Source organism: Ciona robusta, chromosome 12, assembly GCF_009617815.1.
Source record: "Ciona robusta chromosome 12, ASM961781v2".
Lineage (NCBI taxonomy): Eukaryota > Metazoa > Chordata > Ascidiacea > Phlebobranchia > Cionidae > Ciona > Ciona robusta.
In genome coordinates this window covers 7,501,721-7,517,513 of record NC_143246.1, presented here as the reverse complement: position 1 = coordinate 7,517,513, position 15,793 = coordinate 7,501,721, and the positions used below count along the sequence as shown (strand labels likewise).

Genomic DNA, 15,793 nt, shown 5'->3' with positions numbered 1-15,793 from the left:
ACACCCGTGACTGTCGTTGCTCCGCCATGCGAGAAATAAACAAGCTTCATTTATTTATCAAATGCGTAGGCTCTGCGCCTAGTTCGGCGGCATACAAAATAATTCTGTATCTATTATTTTATTGGAATGCAGGGGAAGGCGGAAACGTCTGATGCATTGAGTTTTTTTTATTTCGATCAAGTTTTCTCCAGTGACCGATTCTTGCAGCTGAAACACAAATTTCACAAGGGGGAAATCAAATGTGTTGTTAACCTATAATGTCTGTAACGGCCAAGGTTTAAATGACTCAACTTGCTATGCTATACATGGTTGTTTAATTGAGCAATCTATCCGAAAAATATAATCATACAATTAATATCCAATTGGACCCAGCTAAAATAGATATGGCATTTATGCAGCCAGACCCTTTCCAGTCTGCAAGTTACAACCAACGAATTAATGTGAAAACAGTTATAGATACAAGCATAACAATCAATATGAAAAACCATACAGGTAAAGAGGTATACTGGCAATGTTATGGAGCAATACAAACAGGCTGGGTTGTGGCAAGTCGTTAACATATAAATGAGGCAGCATAGTATCTATGATTGAACAAAGTAAAAACGTCTTCGTGCAAACTATTCGTTTAAACGCCGCATCGCTTGTTACATAATGAGATATGGGGACGTAATAATCAGTTGATGGTTCCATGTCAATGTTTGAACAAAATAGAGATGGACATCAAAATACACAACACTCAATGTGAATTTTAGATGGATAAGGAAGTTGGTTGAAACTTAAACGGTGTTGCAGCAGTTTTTTATAAAGCAATAGATAATAATATTGCATTTTAGAGAGCTGAATATTGAAATGACATATGAAAAAATGACATCAAAAATTTAACCTCATAATCACAAAGCAGAATCTCTTCTACAAGGACAACCCTAATAAACTAAATATAAGCAGCATTGACAGGACTTAGGAAGAATTGACATGTTATATTCACAAAATCATGGCAAACACGTTGCATTCACAACTCAACTCTCCTCTTCAAGCTGCTGCATAAATGCGATATCTTAAGACATGTAAGTTTTGATCCCTCTCTCGAACTTGCTACGACAAATCGGACATTTGCGTAACGCTTTAGCGCACTCTGTACAAGTGCACAGATGACCGCACGGCACAAACACGATGTCGGCAACTTTATCCAAACATATTTTGCATTTTCTTTCTTCTTGTATTTCTCTTATCCTTGCCTCCATTGAGGGAGTTACATCTGAAACAACATTTGTGATAAAATAATTTAAATTTTAACGTTTAATTCATTCAGAGAAATAACTATAAACATGAAGAACATATTGCAAAAATTAAATTTATATAATTTCCAAACCTGGTGGAATGCTTATCTCGGTCTCCATTGATTCATTGGTAGGCAGTTCTGTGAATCCTAATGAACCATAAAGATAAATAGTAGGAACATAATATACCATACCATATATTGAAACCGAAGCTATCATCCAACAACATATATTGCTTCTCAACAAAGATAAATGGCCTCTGTATTGCAATAACCCCGAAGACAATTAATCATTACAGCGCCAAACCTTTATAAACACAGGGTAGGCACGAATACTTTAAACTAAATATCACTTATTGGTTGTAATGTTTACTGATTTTAACGTCAACTTAGGGTTTGCCTGCCCACCCAGCCACCCCAGGTTTGGGGCTGGTGTTCATGACATAACAATAATCACCTGTTGTTTTAACAGTGGTTGTTTGTGATGGTTGAGAAGTGTTTGTTTCATCATCATCGTCACTGTTCGGCTCATTCTCATTAGCTGTGATGTCATCAACCAAATCAGCAACTGACGTGTACAAGTTTCCTCCCGAAGTAAGTCGCCTGTTGATAATATTGCTGTGTTTATACAACGCATATAACATAGGTGTCTTCTTATACACCATAGACACACATGGTGTATTCATACACCTCATGCTCACTGTCAAGTTATAACATGGGTGTCTTCTTATACACCAGACACACATGGTGTATTCATACACCTCATGCTCACTGTCGGGTTATAACATGGGTGTCTTCTTATACACCAGAAACACATGGTGTATTCATACACCTCATGCTCACTGTCGAGTTATAATATGGGTGTCTTCTTACACACCAGGCACACATGGTGTATTCATACACCTCATGCTCACTGTAGGAGTTATAACATGGGTGTCTTCTTATACACCAGACACACATGGTGTATTCATACACCTCATGCTCACTGTCGAGTTATAATATGGGTGTCTTCTTATACACCAGACACACATGGTGTATTCATACACCTCATGCTCACTGTCAAGTTATAACATGGGTGTCTTCTTATACACCAGACACACATGGTGTATTCATACACCTCATGCTCACTGTCGGGTTATAACATGGGTGTCTTCTTATACACCAGACACACATGGTGTATTCATACACCTCATGCTCACTGTCGAGTTATAATATGGGTGTCTTCTTACACACCAGGCACACATGGTGTATTCATACACCTCATGCTCACTGTCAAGTTATAACATGGGTGTCTTCTTATACACCAGCCACACATGGTGTATTCATACACCTCATGCTCACTGTCGAGTTATAATATGGGTGTCTTCTTACACACCAGGCACACATGGTGTATTCATACACCTCATGCTCACTGTAGGAGTTATAACATGGGTGTCTTCTTATGCACCAGACACACATGGTGTATTCATACACCTCATGCTCACTGTCGAGTTATAACATGAGTGTCTTCTTATACACCAGACACACATGGTGTATTCATACACCTCATGCTCACTGTCGAGTTATAACATGGGTGTCTTCTTATACACCAGACACACATGGTGTATTCATACACCTCATGCTCACTGTCGAGTTATAACATGGGTGTCTTCTTATACACCAAACACACATGGTGTATTCATACACCCCATGCTCACTGTCAAGTTATAACATGGGTGTTTTCTTATACACTAGACACACATGGTGTATTTATACACCTCATGCTCACTGTCAAGGTATAACATGGGTGTCTTCTTAAACACAAGACACATATGGTGTGATCATACACCTCATGCTCACTGTCGAGTTATAACATGGGTGTCTTCTTATACACCAGACACACATGGTGTATTCATACACCCCATGCTCACTGCCAAGTTATAACATGGGTGTCTTCTTATACACAAGACACACATGGTGTATTCATACACCCCATGCTCACTGCCAAGTTATAACATGGGTGTCTTCTTATACACCAAACACACATGGTGTATTCATACACCTCATGCTTACTGTCGAGTTATAACATGGGTGTCTTCTTATACACAAGACACACATGGTGTATTCATACACCTCATGCTTACTGTCGAGTAATAACATGGGTGTCTCCATATACACCAGACACACATAGTGTATTCATACACCTCATGCTCACTGCCAAGTTATTACATGGGTGTCTTCTTATACACTAGACACACATGGTGTGTTCATACATGATACACCTCATGCTCACTGTCAAGTTATAACATGGGTGTCTTCTTATACACAAGACACACATGGTGTATTCATACACCTATGCTCACTGTCGAGTTATAACATGGGTGTCTTCTTATACACTAGACACACATGGTGTATTCATACACCTCATGCTTACTGTCGAGTTATAACATGGGTGTCTTCATATACACCAGACACACATAGTGTATTCATACACCTCATGCTCACTGCCAAGTTATAACATGGGTGTCTTCTTATACACAAGACACACATGGTGTGTTCCTACACCTCATGCTCACTGTCGAGTTATAACATGGGTGTCTTCATATACACCAAACACACATAGTGTATTCATACACCTCATGCTCACTGCCAAGTTATAACATGGGTGTCTTCTTATACACTAGACACACATGGTGTGTTCATACATGATACACCTCATGCTCACTGTCAAGTTATAACATGGGTGTCTTCTTATACACTAGACACACATGATGTATTTATACACCTCATGCTCACGGCCAAGTTATAACATGGGTGTCTTTTTATACACAAGACACACATGGTGTATTCATACACCTCATGCTTACTGTCGAGTTATAACATGGGTGTCTTCATATACACCAGACACACATAGTGTATTCATACACCTCATGCTCACTGCCAAGTTATAACATGGGTATCTTCTTATACACAAGACACACATGGTGTGTTCATACATGATACACCTCATGCTCACTGTCAAGTTATAACATGGGTGTCTTCTTATACACTAGACACACATGATGTATTTATACACTTCATGCTCACTGCCAAGTTATAACATGGGTGTCTTCATATACACCAGACACACATGGTGTATTCATACACCTCATGCTCACTGCCAAGTTATAACATGGGTGTCTTCTTATACACCAGACACACATGGTGTATTCATACACCTCATGCTCACTGCCAAGTTATAACATGGGTATCTTCTTATACACAAGACACACATGGTGTGTTCATACATGATACACCTCATGCTCACTGTCAAGTTATAACATGGGTGTCTTCTTATACACTAGACACACATGATGTATTTATACACCTCATGCTCACTGCCAAGTTATAACATGGGTGTCTTCATATACACCAGACACACATGGTGTATTCATACACCTCATGCTCACTGTCAAGTTATAACATGGGTGTCTTCATATACACCAGACACACATGGTGTATTCATATACCTCATGCTCACTGTAGGAGTTATAACATGGGTGTCTTCTTATACACCAAACACACATGGTGTATTCATACACCTCATGCTCACTGTCGGGTTATAACATGGGTGTCTTCTTATACACAAGACACACATGGTGTATTCATACACCTCATGCTCACTGTCAAGTTATAACATGGGTGTCTTCTCATACACCTCATACACACACGGTGTATTCATACACCTCATGCTCACTGTCAAGTTATAACATGGGTGTCTTCTCATACACCTCATACACACACGGTGTATTCATACACCTCATACACACACGGTGTATTCATACACCTCATACTGCTAACTTATATACATGGTTACACCGCAGACAATAGAAACACATTGTAGTTTCCACCAACCTTGTCACTACACGTCGTATAACAGAAGTTTCAAATCCCATCTCAGTGGCTGACTTCACTAAATCACCAAGCATGAATTTGTTGACTTGTTCCTGTTGTTTTGCTACCTCAGCCTGTGTGGATATTGTGTTAATAATATTATTAAGGAAATTAAGGACAAACCCTGGTCTAAACTCCAGGTCACTTGGCTTAAGGCTTGAGGGGGAGCAGGTTTGGGATTATTTTAAATGTTTTCTCTGCATAGCTTGCAATTTGGACAACCCATTATTGACCACTGGGTTGAAACAATTGCGTTTAAGTGTCTTGCCCAATGATACTTACGCAACAGCGTCGAGCCTCAAACCCATATTCTCCATTCTAGGGGCAAGCACTTAAACCACTATGCCACAGCACTGCACAAACAGATTAGGCTTCTTTATTAAGTTTTATTACATTATATCAGCTCCAATGTTAAACATCTAACTCTTGTACCACAGCGCAGGTATATCTTCCTATTTCCATTTTAAAACATTGAATAAATTACCTTGTGGTCAATAATGGGGGGTGGGGGGAATGGGGCACGTTGGTTTGCTCCCGGCACACGTGGGGGAACGTCAAACAGATTACGAAGTATTGGGCGGGGTAAGTTGGGATAAAGAGAAACCATTCGGTGAACAAGGTCTGGTCCTTTTCGTTGCAACAAGAATTCGCATCTGGTGGATATTTGGTTACAATAAATGTAACTAGGCCGTGTGTGTATGTAACTTATTTATCCTGGCATGGCGGAGCAACGACAGTCGTTATAACACGGATGATCTGTTTCAAGACCTCATGTCCGCTTACGAGTTACCACGTATGTAACTATGTGAATGAGTAAGTGACACACTCATGTGCATTCACATAACAGTAAGTGACAGGCAATACAAAATATTGGTTAACTTAAACAAACACCGATAACGATGTATCAGATTCATCAAGTTGTAAATGTGAGCTGATAAATTATTCTCTTGAACTGCTAAAACTTTCCACAGACACTTGGCTATGCCTCAACAAAGGTCTGCCAACACTCTACTTAGTCATATTACAAGGGGGAACCCCCTTATATTTTCCCACTACCTCTCTATGTCAACTGTACTGTTGCTGTGCGCAAACAAAATATTCAACTATAATATTGAGAATTCTGTTGACTATTCAAACGGTGTTGCTTAAAATCGGTCAAACAAGGTTTCTACCCTTTGTTGTTTGCCATTTCATATAAATCTGTTTGACATACTAATTTATATTTAAACATTCCACAGCAGTTGCAGTAAATGCAAGGTTTAATAGGGCCTTCTTCGTACCAGAAATTTTACCACCGTAAAATATAGCACTGCTTAATTGCACAACTTCCCAAAACCCATTCTACAAGGTTATTAACTCGCAATAAACTTAAAATGTTCAGCCATGAACTGTGCAACAGGGGTGTCTAAGTATGTGAGTAAGGCTTCCCTGAACAGTAAGATTATTAAACAGATGGTAAAGTTTTATATATGCAAGGTTTTCATAAGGCTAATCTTTGTACAATGAATTTTACCACCGTAATATACTACCGCCCAAGTGACTAACTATAAACTTTACAATAGGGGTCAAACTAAATATGTAAGGGAACAAACTCGAAAACAATTTCCTCAAAAAACGAAATTGCCCTGGATTCTAGGTTTACTAACTCACGTTGGAAACCACTTTGCGTGTTCAGTCCATGGTTCATCATCTGGATCCCAGTTCTGTAAACCTCCGTTACAATACCAGCACTTTACACGATCTCGGTCACCTGAATATATTTGCTTTGAATATTAATTAACCTTATACTTATAACATAACAACTCACCAAGGAAAAAGAATCCAGCTATTGCTATTTGTCTTGGTGATGCACGAACATTACTTGCTGGCCAACGATGATCAAAAGTTTCAAACCTGCTTTCCTCGTTCCTCATGTAAGGACTTACAGGGTATTGGCATCGGAACATATTCATCAAGTCCCGCTGTTACATAAACTGGTTAGTAAAGAACCCACCCCGTAGAACATTTGCTGTTTGGTACACTGTTTTTTTTCGCTCAGAAGTCACAACCCGGTTGTACACTGCTACCCATAATAATGCGATAAAGTGATCAACAAAGATCTCACCATTTCAGTCTCATTGGGATCCGGAGGTTCTTGAATTCCTGGTCCACGAGGAGGGATGGGTTGTGGGGGGGGAACAGCTGATGCTACGTTCCTTGTTTCTGTTCCTTGCACCATCCTGTTACAACAATTTGTCAATTCATTTTATTGATTGCTGGGTTAAGTGTCATCATCCATATTCATGGATTAACAACAAACCTGCAATGAGGGAAGTGTCTCCTGTGTTCAGCTGTAATATTATCCCCATAATTCCAGTTGCGCAACACTCCTCCACATGAGAAACACTGGACTCGATCCAAATTACCGAGGTAAAAAAAGCCCGAACGAGCCAAATCACTCGCGTACACTGTTCGATTCTGTGCAGGCCAGTTCTCGTAAGTTTTACTGGAAAAAATGATTGAAAGTTTAAAGTCACAGTAACTTTGAAGTGAAACTCACAATCTGTCGGATTCTTTGCGTAAATCAAGACTTCTAACAAGTTTTTCATGATATGGAGAAGCTATGGTGGCTAGCTCAACTCTCTGTGGGAATGTTGCATTAATTATTAGGCTGATGTACCAAAGTATGTATAAAACGTGGTATTATATACCAAAGTATGTATAAAACCTGGTATTATATACCAAAGTATGTATAAAACGTGGTATTATATACCAAAGTATGTATAAAACCTGGTATTGCGACGCTGGTTTTGTTGGTTCAACAACACGTGCTGTTTGCATCGGCGTACTTTGGTCTGGTGGAATATAATGTTAGAAAGGTAAGAATCACAAAAGTAAATCTAAACTCACTTGGCCCACTCTTCATTATCATACCAGCAGGCACAGGACGCGCCGTTTGTTGCACCGAGATATTTTGTGAGCCCTGCTACAAGTGAAGGTTATGTTAAAATGATAAATAAGCTTCAATACCAAGTGACATACCCTGCCAAAGTCTCGGAATAAATCCCCCCCTGCCCCAGTTGAACCAGATGGTCGCATAAAGTTGCCGAACAAACCACCTGTAACCAAACCATGTGATCTATGCAGCTAATGATAATTAATAAGAAATATTTTACCAATCGGTTGATTTCCACAATCTTGTCCAAGTATGAACTCACAATTACTTCTGTGCCAACGCGGAGACTTAACATCATCACCAACACACCAGCTTTCAACGCAAAGTCCGCAACTGTTAAAATACAGTGTTGTACAAATTATACTACTATGTGCCTTGTGAATATTATTAAGTGTGAAAAATACGATATTCTTTGTTAACTATGATCTGAATATCTTATAATATGATGAAGTGTTTTAAAACTACAAAGTTTCACCATAGTGATGCAATAAAGTATTTGTGATGATTCACAAACCCATAGCTTTAAACCATTGGCAATAAACCAAGCGTAACGTTTACTAAAGGTTGATTAACAAAGAGTCACAAATTGAACGAACGTATTCCCCCAGAACAAAGGTTTTTGGAGCGAGTAGCGAACAAAAGACTAGGCTATTTGACGAGGCATATTTGTTTTTTCAACAATAGACTAGTTTTGAATTCAACTGAAATAAAGCGAAGCGACTCGACTGTTCAAACAACATGAAGCACAACGACGGTTGAAACTTTTCATAAAGTTAACGGCGGTTGAAAGTAAAATATTGACATTTCAATCTTGCCGCCAAAGATACATGGCTGCATGGAGGATGCTAAAAACAATTTTGCGATAAACTAAAAAGTTTCTACTTTGGGGTTTTCCATGTTTTATTTCATAAGGTACATCCCCAAAAGGAATTAAAAAATCCCCTGCAGTGAAACAATATTCCGGTTACATGTTCGTAAATAACGTTGTTGATTCACCTACTTTTACTTGTGGTGTAAATATCTTTACTTTAAACAAGCATTTATTATAACCAGTCTTTAATTTCAATACCTTGTATTAAAAAGTACATTGTTGGATATTGCAGCTTTTGCTTCAGAAATCTAACTTTGTTTATGTTGTTAATAGTGTCATTATATTAATTTACCAGAAGCACTTGACCCTGTCCTTGTAACCAGTATAATGGAAGCCAGCAGCTGCCAGATGTCGTGGGTTTACTGGAGTATCTTGTGGATATTTCATGAACGTGCTCAGTCTGTAAGATTCCATCGCAGCATCACCCGGTGGAATGTAAACGCTGCGTTGTCCGGGGGGGTCCCGGGGTCTGTTGTGTTGTCATAATTAACATGGATTTTAAAATCATATTATTTATAAGTACCTGTCGTAAATGGGGCCGTTATGTTCAATATCTGAGTCTTTGTAATATGTTGTCTGCAAAACAAACTTGTTGTTAAATATTTGAATACGTTATTTTTAACAATAACTACCTGTTGCAAGCAATGTAGTTTTCCTTGTTCCTCCTTTGTAGTGATTTGGTTGGCCAATCTTTTATTGGCTTTATCTTCAATATCTGATGCACCCAACTCAATAGAAAGTTGGCGAATGAATTCATAAAATTTTACCGGTGATTTTGATTCAACTGATAAAGAAATAAAACAATTAAAACCTACAAGAAGATAATAATATGTTCATTACACAAATGCATTACGTACGTGGCAACAAATAAGAGAGAAATTGTTTCATCAATTCTCTTTTCTTGATCATCATGTCTCTCCATGCAGAATTAGGGAGACGTGAAAATGTAGCTGAAAACCCGTCATACTCTGGGTTAAGAAGGAAGCACGCTGTATGAAGAGCTTCCGATACGATGTGTTGTTTTCCTCGAATACTTTTCAACCAATGCTTGAAGTCTTCATACTTCATGCAACTTACACCATAAACTGCAACCAACATTTGATCCACTTTTGGCGGCTTTTCAAAGCTTTTCAACACCCCCCGCGCGTCTTTAAATATTTCATTCAACGCTGCATCATGGGACGCTATATAATCATCCCCCTGCCCCACTAATGCACCATCAACATAATGCAAACATTCAATCAACGTTTTAACTTTGTCGTAGTGCTTTGAAAGCCCAAACGTCACATATTCTTCATGTAGAACTGTAGTTCCACATAACTTCTTTAGAATTGCTTCTTTTATGCTTCCTGGCTCTTCTGTCAATTGATTAGGAATCAAAATTGATAAGCAAACCAAATATAACTGTAGCGTAATTCGAACAGGACACTCACAGACACCAAATGGGCCCCAACTTTGCTAACCCCTAAATATCTTAGCAACTACACATGCTATGATATCTATGTTATTGTTATATGTTGCAACAAGAAAGCTAAATAAAAAAGTCTATTTTGCAAATAAGAATTTTAATGCAAAATATCCTAGGACATTAGGTTCCTTTATTCTACTAATACCACATCAAAACTTAATTCTTTCCTGTTATTGCTTAAATTTGGTCAGGGGGCATGCAAGCCAATGCCACTACGCATGCGCAGAAGGTCGGACCACATTTTACTCGACACCGGTACAGTAGTTAACACGTTGTTAATTTTTACATTTTACCATATTTATTTACCTTCGTTCCCTTGGTCTTCATCAGGTGTGCTCGAACTCACATTGTTACTTAAATGCCAGTCGTCATTATTAGTGTCAACTTTTCTCCTTTTATCTGTTTATATATTTCAGTAATACAGTTAGTCTCCTGGATTGGAATAATGTCAAAATGATTTAATTTTTATTAAAAAATAATCATGACTCACAGCAATAAAAATTATAAATACAAAATCTCAAAATCTTGGTATTTTTTTTTTCATTCCGGGGAATCCTCAAAAATAACATTAACTAATTCTAGTAACTCTGTTATTCTTTACCAACTCTCCTCTTTACAGAAGCCAAACCTAAGACAACTTGTCCTTATTCTATTTTTTATTCTTTCAAGCTTTTTCTAAATATCTTCATTCCCTGATGAACCCTTTAATAAAGTTCCACACCACCTCACCTCAACCTCCTAAACCTTACACTGGGAAAAACTCCCAGCGCGCACACCTCTATTTGCCTTCATTCATGGCGCCCTCTATAATTATGAATGAATGAATGTAACTTACTTTTTCCTCGCGTGGCCGGAAAACGAGTCGTTATAACACGGGTGTTCATACACCTCGCGCCAGCTTACGAGTTATCATGTATGTTACTTTGTGGGTGATTATTTTTTTTTGGATTTCATCATTTTTTTTATGTATGGCTGATAATTTGGACAACCCATTAGTGACCACTGGGTTGGAGCAATTGCCGTTAAGTGTCTTGCCCAAGGACACATACGCCCACAATGGTAGCAGCGACGAGCTTTGAACCCATTACCCCTGGGTTAGAGGCGGGCGCTAACCACTATACCACCATAGTACTCTAAACACTAGTAGGACAACGCTTGGCAATTGTTTGTTTGTTCTTTAATGACGTAATTTTTGGTCACGCATGAGTGGCTAGGTTAAGGCGGTTTTGTTTCTGATCGAATCAATTGAGCTGTGTGTATCGTGAATATTTATTTGGTTTGTACAAAATTACCTGGTAAGTGAATTCGGCAAAATGCTATGGTAAAAGCTTTTGTTAAATGTTATGTTTTAATTAAAATGCTTTATTAAATAGTGGATTGATATTTATATAAGCTAAGCAACTTTTATATAAACTTTTCAAAAATGCCTGCTACCCACTGCGCTGTTCCTGGCTGCAACTGGTCGTACCACTTGGGTAAACGAACGAATGAAACCCGAAGTATCTTCACTGTAAGAAGACCTTCTTTTATAAAAGTCCCAACCGAAGCTGAACATCACACAATGTTAACAAATTTTTTGTTGAGTATGCGGTGTTCCACAAAGGCTAGTGGCGAAATATAACTGGGGCGCTATACTGAGCAGCAAGATGTTAAAATGAACCATCCAATGGAAAAGAAAAGGCTGATGGCACATCCTACATTGGAGGGATTGGTTTTCACATCAAGAAATTTAATTGGTTTGAGTAGACAGCTCCTCCAATGCACTAAATTAAAATATGTGTGCCTTCATTCATTTACCCAGGATGTCCTTGAATCATTTTTTGGGAATCTTGTAAGTATCACTTTTTATTAAGTTTTGATTTAGTGTTTTGCATAAAATGACTGCTCACTCATAAGTTATTATTTAAACTCCTTAGCGACAACTTGGTAGAAGGTCAGCCAATCCAGATGTTAGTCAAGTTGCATATGGATTGCAGCACATCACACAAAGAAAAATTATCAAAAAAATCAAAGGTGGCAACACCACTCACGGAACCATCAATTCCTGGACAACTGTGTGTGATGCAGATGTTCCACGAAAAAAAAGAAAGGTGCAGTAAATGAAACATAAATTGTTTCAATACTCTTTTTTCCATTACTGCCACTAGATTTCCAACGGGCAATCTAGTTCGTTTGCACATGTTTATAATTTGTTCTTACATGTTAAACCAAACCAGCCACAGTGAGCCTGCTGGTGGTACAGGTGATACCCCCCCCCCCTTGAGGGGCTAATACCCAAACAGTTGTCTGGGGGGGACTGGGAAGCCACCGATTGAAATTGTAAAATTAAGACAAGTAATACACTTTACAAATATATTTAGTTTTTTTGCATTGAAAAAAAGAAAGGTACAGTAAAACTATAAATGAAATACACAATACAAAAACGAAGGAAAATTTAAATGTATGGAAAAAAAAGAATCACTCAAACTGTCAAACAACATCAACAACTGTTCGACAAAAAAGGTTCCATACAAAAACCTGATTTACATAATATATATATTATATACGCTATTATTTATTAAGTTGCCTTAGCTTTTTTTTTAAATCACCTCTTAAACCAGCGGACTGTTTAGATGAAGTTTTTAACATGTCATCTAACAGTTTTTTGGCATAAGTGTAAGAAAGTAACCTTATAAATAATTGCACCATATATGTAACCACACATTCAACATTATTGGAATTCAATTCATGTTCTTCACACAATGATTTTAAATGGTCTATTAAATACAAGAAATAGTTTGATTTTATCAAATTTTTACTTACAAAATTAAAATCTATTTCACTATGATTTTTACTTATTTCTTGAGTGACATATAGGTATACTTTTTGTAATAAATACATAAGTTCTTCTGATGGATATTTAAGTGCTCCTACTCTTTTTTCCATTACTGCCACTAGATTTCCAAAGGGCTTATTCGTTTGCATATGCTGTAGAATGTTATTATTTTTATATTTGCCAATTGCCTTTTTTAATAAATAACCTCCGAGATACTCAATTATGTCATTTTCATGTTGGGTGATACATCCTTGTGTAGGTTCATTTACTGGTAGTGTTGATGGTTTTGTGATCACTTCAATTATATTAATTAAAAACTTAGCAGCATGTGCATTTGTCAGTTGATTTTTAATATACTCTTTTGCAGAAAGGCACACCTTTGGATATCGTTCCAACAACTTGGCTGACTGATGGGTTTGTCGGTACAGCGTCAACCACTCAGCAATTAAAGTTTCCCCGGCAGATGTCAGAGACAAACCAGCTTCCACTAACTGTACAATATCATTAGGCCCTGCTTGCATGACATCGCTACATTCTGTCACAGTTGCACTTTCTTCCTCAACAAAATCCGTCAAAACTAGTTGTTGTATCGCATCCTCAGAAATACTCTCCCAATAATTTTCTGCCATCGCTATATAATTCACCTTATTTCTATTTAATTATCCTAATAAATACAAAATGTTTTGATATTCGCTAAATACTTTTTTGTATCCAAAACTGAAACTTATATAAACATTACTGAACACAATAAATTATACTTGCGATTGCTTAAATTGGTGCAGGAACAGCTTACAAATGACTCAGGGAACTACATTTTCTTGGTATTAACCAACAATCACATATTATACAATAATAACTTTTCTTAAACGCGTTTATTCTTAATTGGTTGGTTTGCCAGTCAGTCACTCTTCCTGTCTCATATACCGGTAAATATTATTAGAATTACACTGTATATAAAAAAGATTCTCTTCAGAAGCAAGCGATATTCCATAACTAAAACCTCACTACGCAACTCTGCAATATCAATCATTTCGAGATTTATTACGTAACTCACTACAAAAAAAATAGCAAGACATTACTATAACCAACGCTGATACAATATATTACAATAAGACGACAGTATAATGGCGCTTCTAAAATCATATCCTAGTCACTCATGCGTGACGATTGTCTCGTTGTCCTACTACTGTTTTAGAGTACTATGATACCACGGCGCCGGGTAATTATAGAGTTATAGAGGGCGCCATGCCTTCTGTCTTTTCTCATTTCCACCACGTGTCGCCTTTATACCACGTGTGACTAGGCTGGGGCAACGCGGTTCTACTAACTTTGGGCTGGGGAAATGGGGTAAAAAGTCGGCGTGTTATATATACGGTGAAACAGTATACAGAGGAAACAATGTTCTTACTTACGTTTTGAATCTTTTGTGTCTTCCGAATATGACATGGTAACATTTATCCTTATTATAGCTAGTAGTATACAAAGACAATTTTTTTTAAAACAAAACTTATCCCCGAATGAAAAGTATAAAACGTTTAACTAACAAATACCGTAATATAAAACAAGAATAATTTTAGGTTCTTATATAAAAAAACACAGAGGAAGTCTGTTTATTAGGGCCTATTATACCGGGGTAACCTTTTATCGCCACAAGAGTCTCAACGTAGCCTCCATATTTATATTTATTACCCAGTTTCCACTAACATGGTTATACTCTTCCTTTTTTCCGAGACGGAATGCAATATCGACGGGGAACTGTATTATTGCAAGCGAAAGTTTATCAAGGTCTATTATACCGGGCTATCCCACCTACGTATACTAAACTTAATAAACACTGTTATAGTTTTTTGTATTTTTTAAACCGTGATCCCCGCCACAAGAACTAAACTGCTGATTCCCCACAACTATATATACGGGTTTATTTATATACTTCCTCTTTTGACAATCCGTTCAACATTTTTTTTACAATATGATTCATCCATATCATCTGAAAACGGACTGGATTATAAAGCTCTAGCTTTTACAACCTTTGTATGAGAGGTATTATATTACAGACTGCACACAACGACACCCAATTAAATATTCAAACACAACATCAGCTGATTTGATACTTCTGCATTTTTCGCACAATGCGCATCAATCATTTACTTTGACCACGTAAATATTAATGTGCATGCCTCTTATTTAGTTAAGAGCTTGCCTGTCTTCTAACGCAAGAGCTGCTTGGTGCAATGTTAACTGCCTCAACAATCCCAATGTAAAGGGGAACATGCCTGGACATGCCCAAAGTTAGTGGATTGGCTTATTTGATGGAAGTCAAACTAATCAAATAAATATTTTTTTGGTCGTACGGCGGACAAAGACTTTCCCATTCAAGCTCCCCAATGAAATAGAATATATACAAGAGATCACAGATCTAATGCATGAGCACGGTATAAACTAATTAGCATAGTATTAATCACCTCTATCACTACAATGGTCGACTGAGATCGATCAAAAACAAATCAAAAGTAACC

At 37.6% G+C, this 15,793-nt stretch overlaps 2 protein-coding genes across 4 annotated transcripts; one reads left to right on the top strand and one right to left on the bottom strand.

Moving 5' to 3' along the window:
• Nucleotides 1-297: 297 nt before the first annotated feature.
• Nucleotides 298-14,738, bottom strand: LOC149727388 (E3 ubiquitin-protein ligase XIAP-like). 3 transcript variants are annotated; one of them, XM_089889608.1, is made up of 20 exons: nucleotides 14,690-14,738; nucleotides 10,769-10,861; nucleotides 9,852-10,352; nucleotides 9,627-9,778; nucleotides 9,518-9,570; nucleotides 9,287-9,463; nucleotides 8,344-8,456; nucleotides 8,210-8,286; nucleotides 8,078-8,153; nucleotides 7,958-8,022; nucleotides 7,728-7,810; nucleotides 7,488-7,673; nucleotides 7,293-7,407; nucleotides 6,996-7,149; nucleotides 6,839-6,938; nucleotides 5,673-5,841; nucleotides 5,150-5,262; nucleotides 1,734-1,879; nucleotides 1,370-1,426; nucleotides 298-1,255 (listed from the first exon to the last, which is right to left on the bottom strand). In XM_089889608.1, the coding sequence occupies exons 1-20, from the start codon at nucleotides 14,721-14,723 to the stop codon at nucleotides 1,056-1,058; spliced, it is 2,664 nt and encodes an 887-aa protein (XP_089745734.1). In that variant the 5' UTR covers nucleotides 14,724-14,738; the 3' UTR covers nucleotides 298-1,055. The 3 variants fall into 3 exon arrangements, with proteins under 3 accessions (XP_089745734.1, XP_089745736.1, XP_089745737.1); XM_089889610.1 differs by having other exon boundaries at nucleotides 8,078-8,150; XM_089889611.1 differs by lacking the exon at nucleotides 1,370-1,426.
• LOC149727389 (uncharacterized) lies at nucleotides 11,586-14,050 on the top strand. Its single transcript, XM_089889681.1, has 4 exons — nucleotides 11,586-11,757; nucleotides 12,105-12,293; nucleotides 12,379-12,552; nucleotides 13,645-14,050. Exons 2-4 carry the CDS (start codon nucleotides 12,117-12,119, stop codon nucleotides 13,783-13,785), a joined length of 492 nt encoding a protein of 163 aa, XP_089745807.1. The 5' UTR covers nucleotides 11,586-11,757; nucleotides 12,105-12,116; the 3' UTR covers nucleotides 13,786-14,050.
• Nucleotides 14,739-15,793: the final 1,055 nt, after the last annotated feature.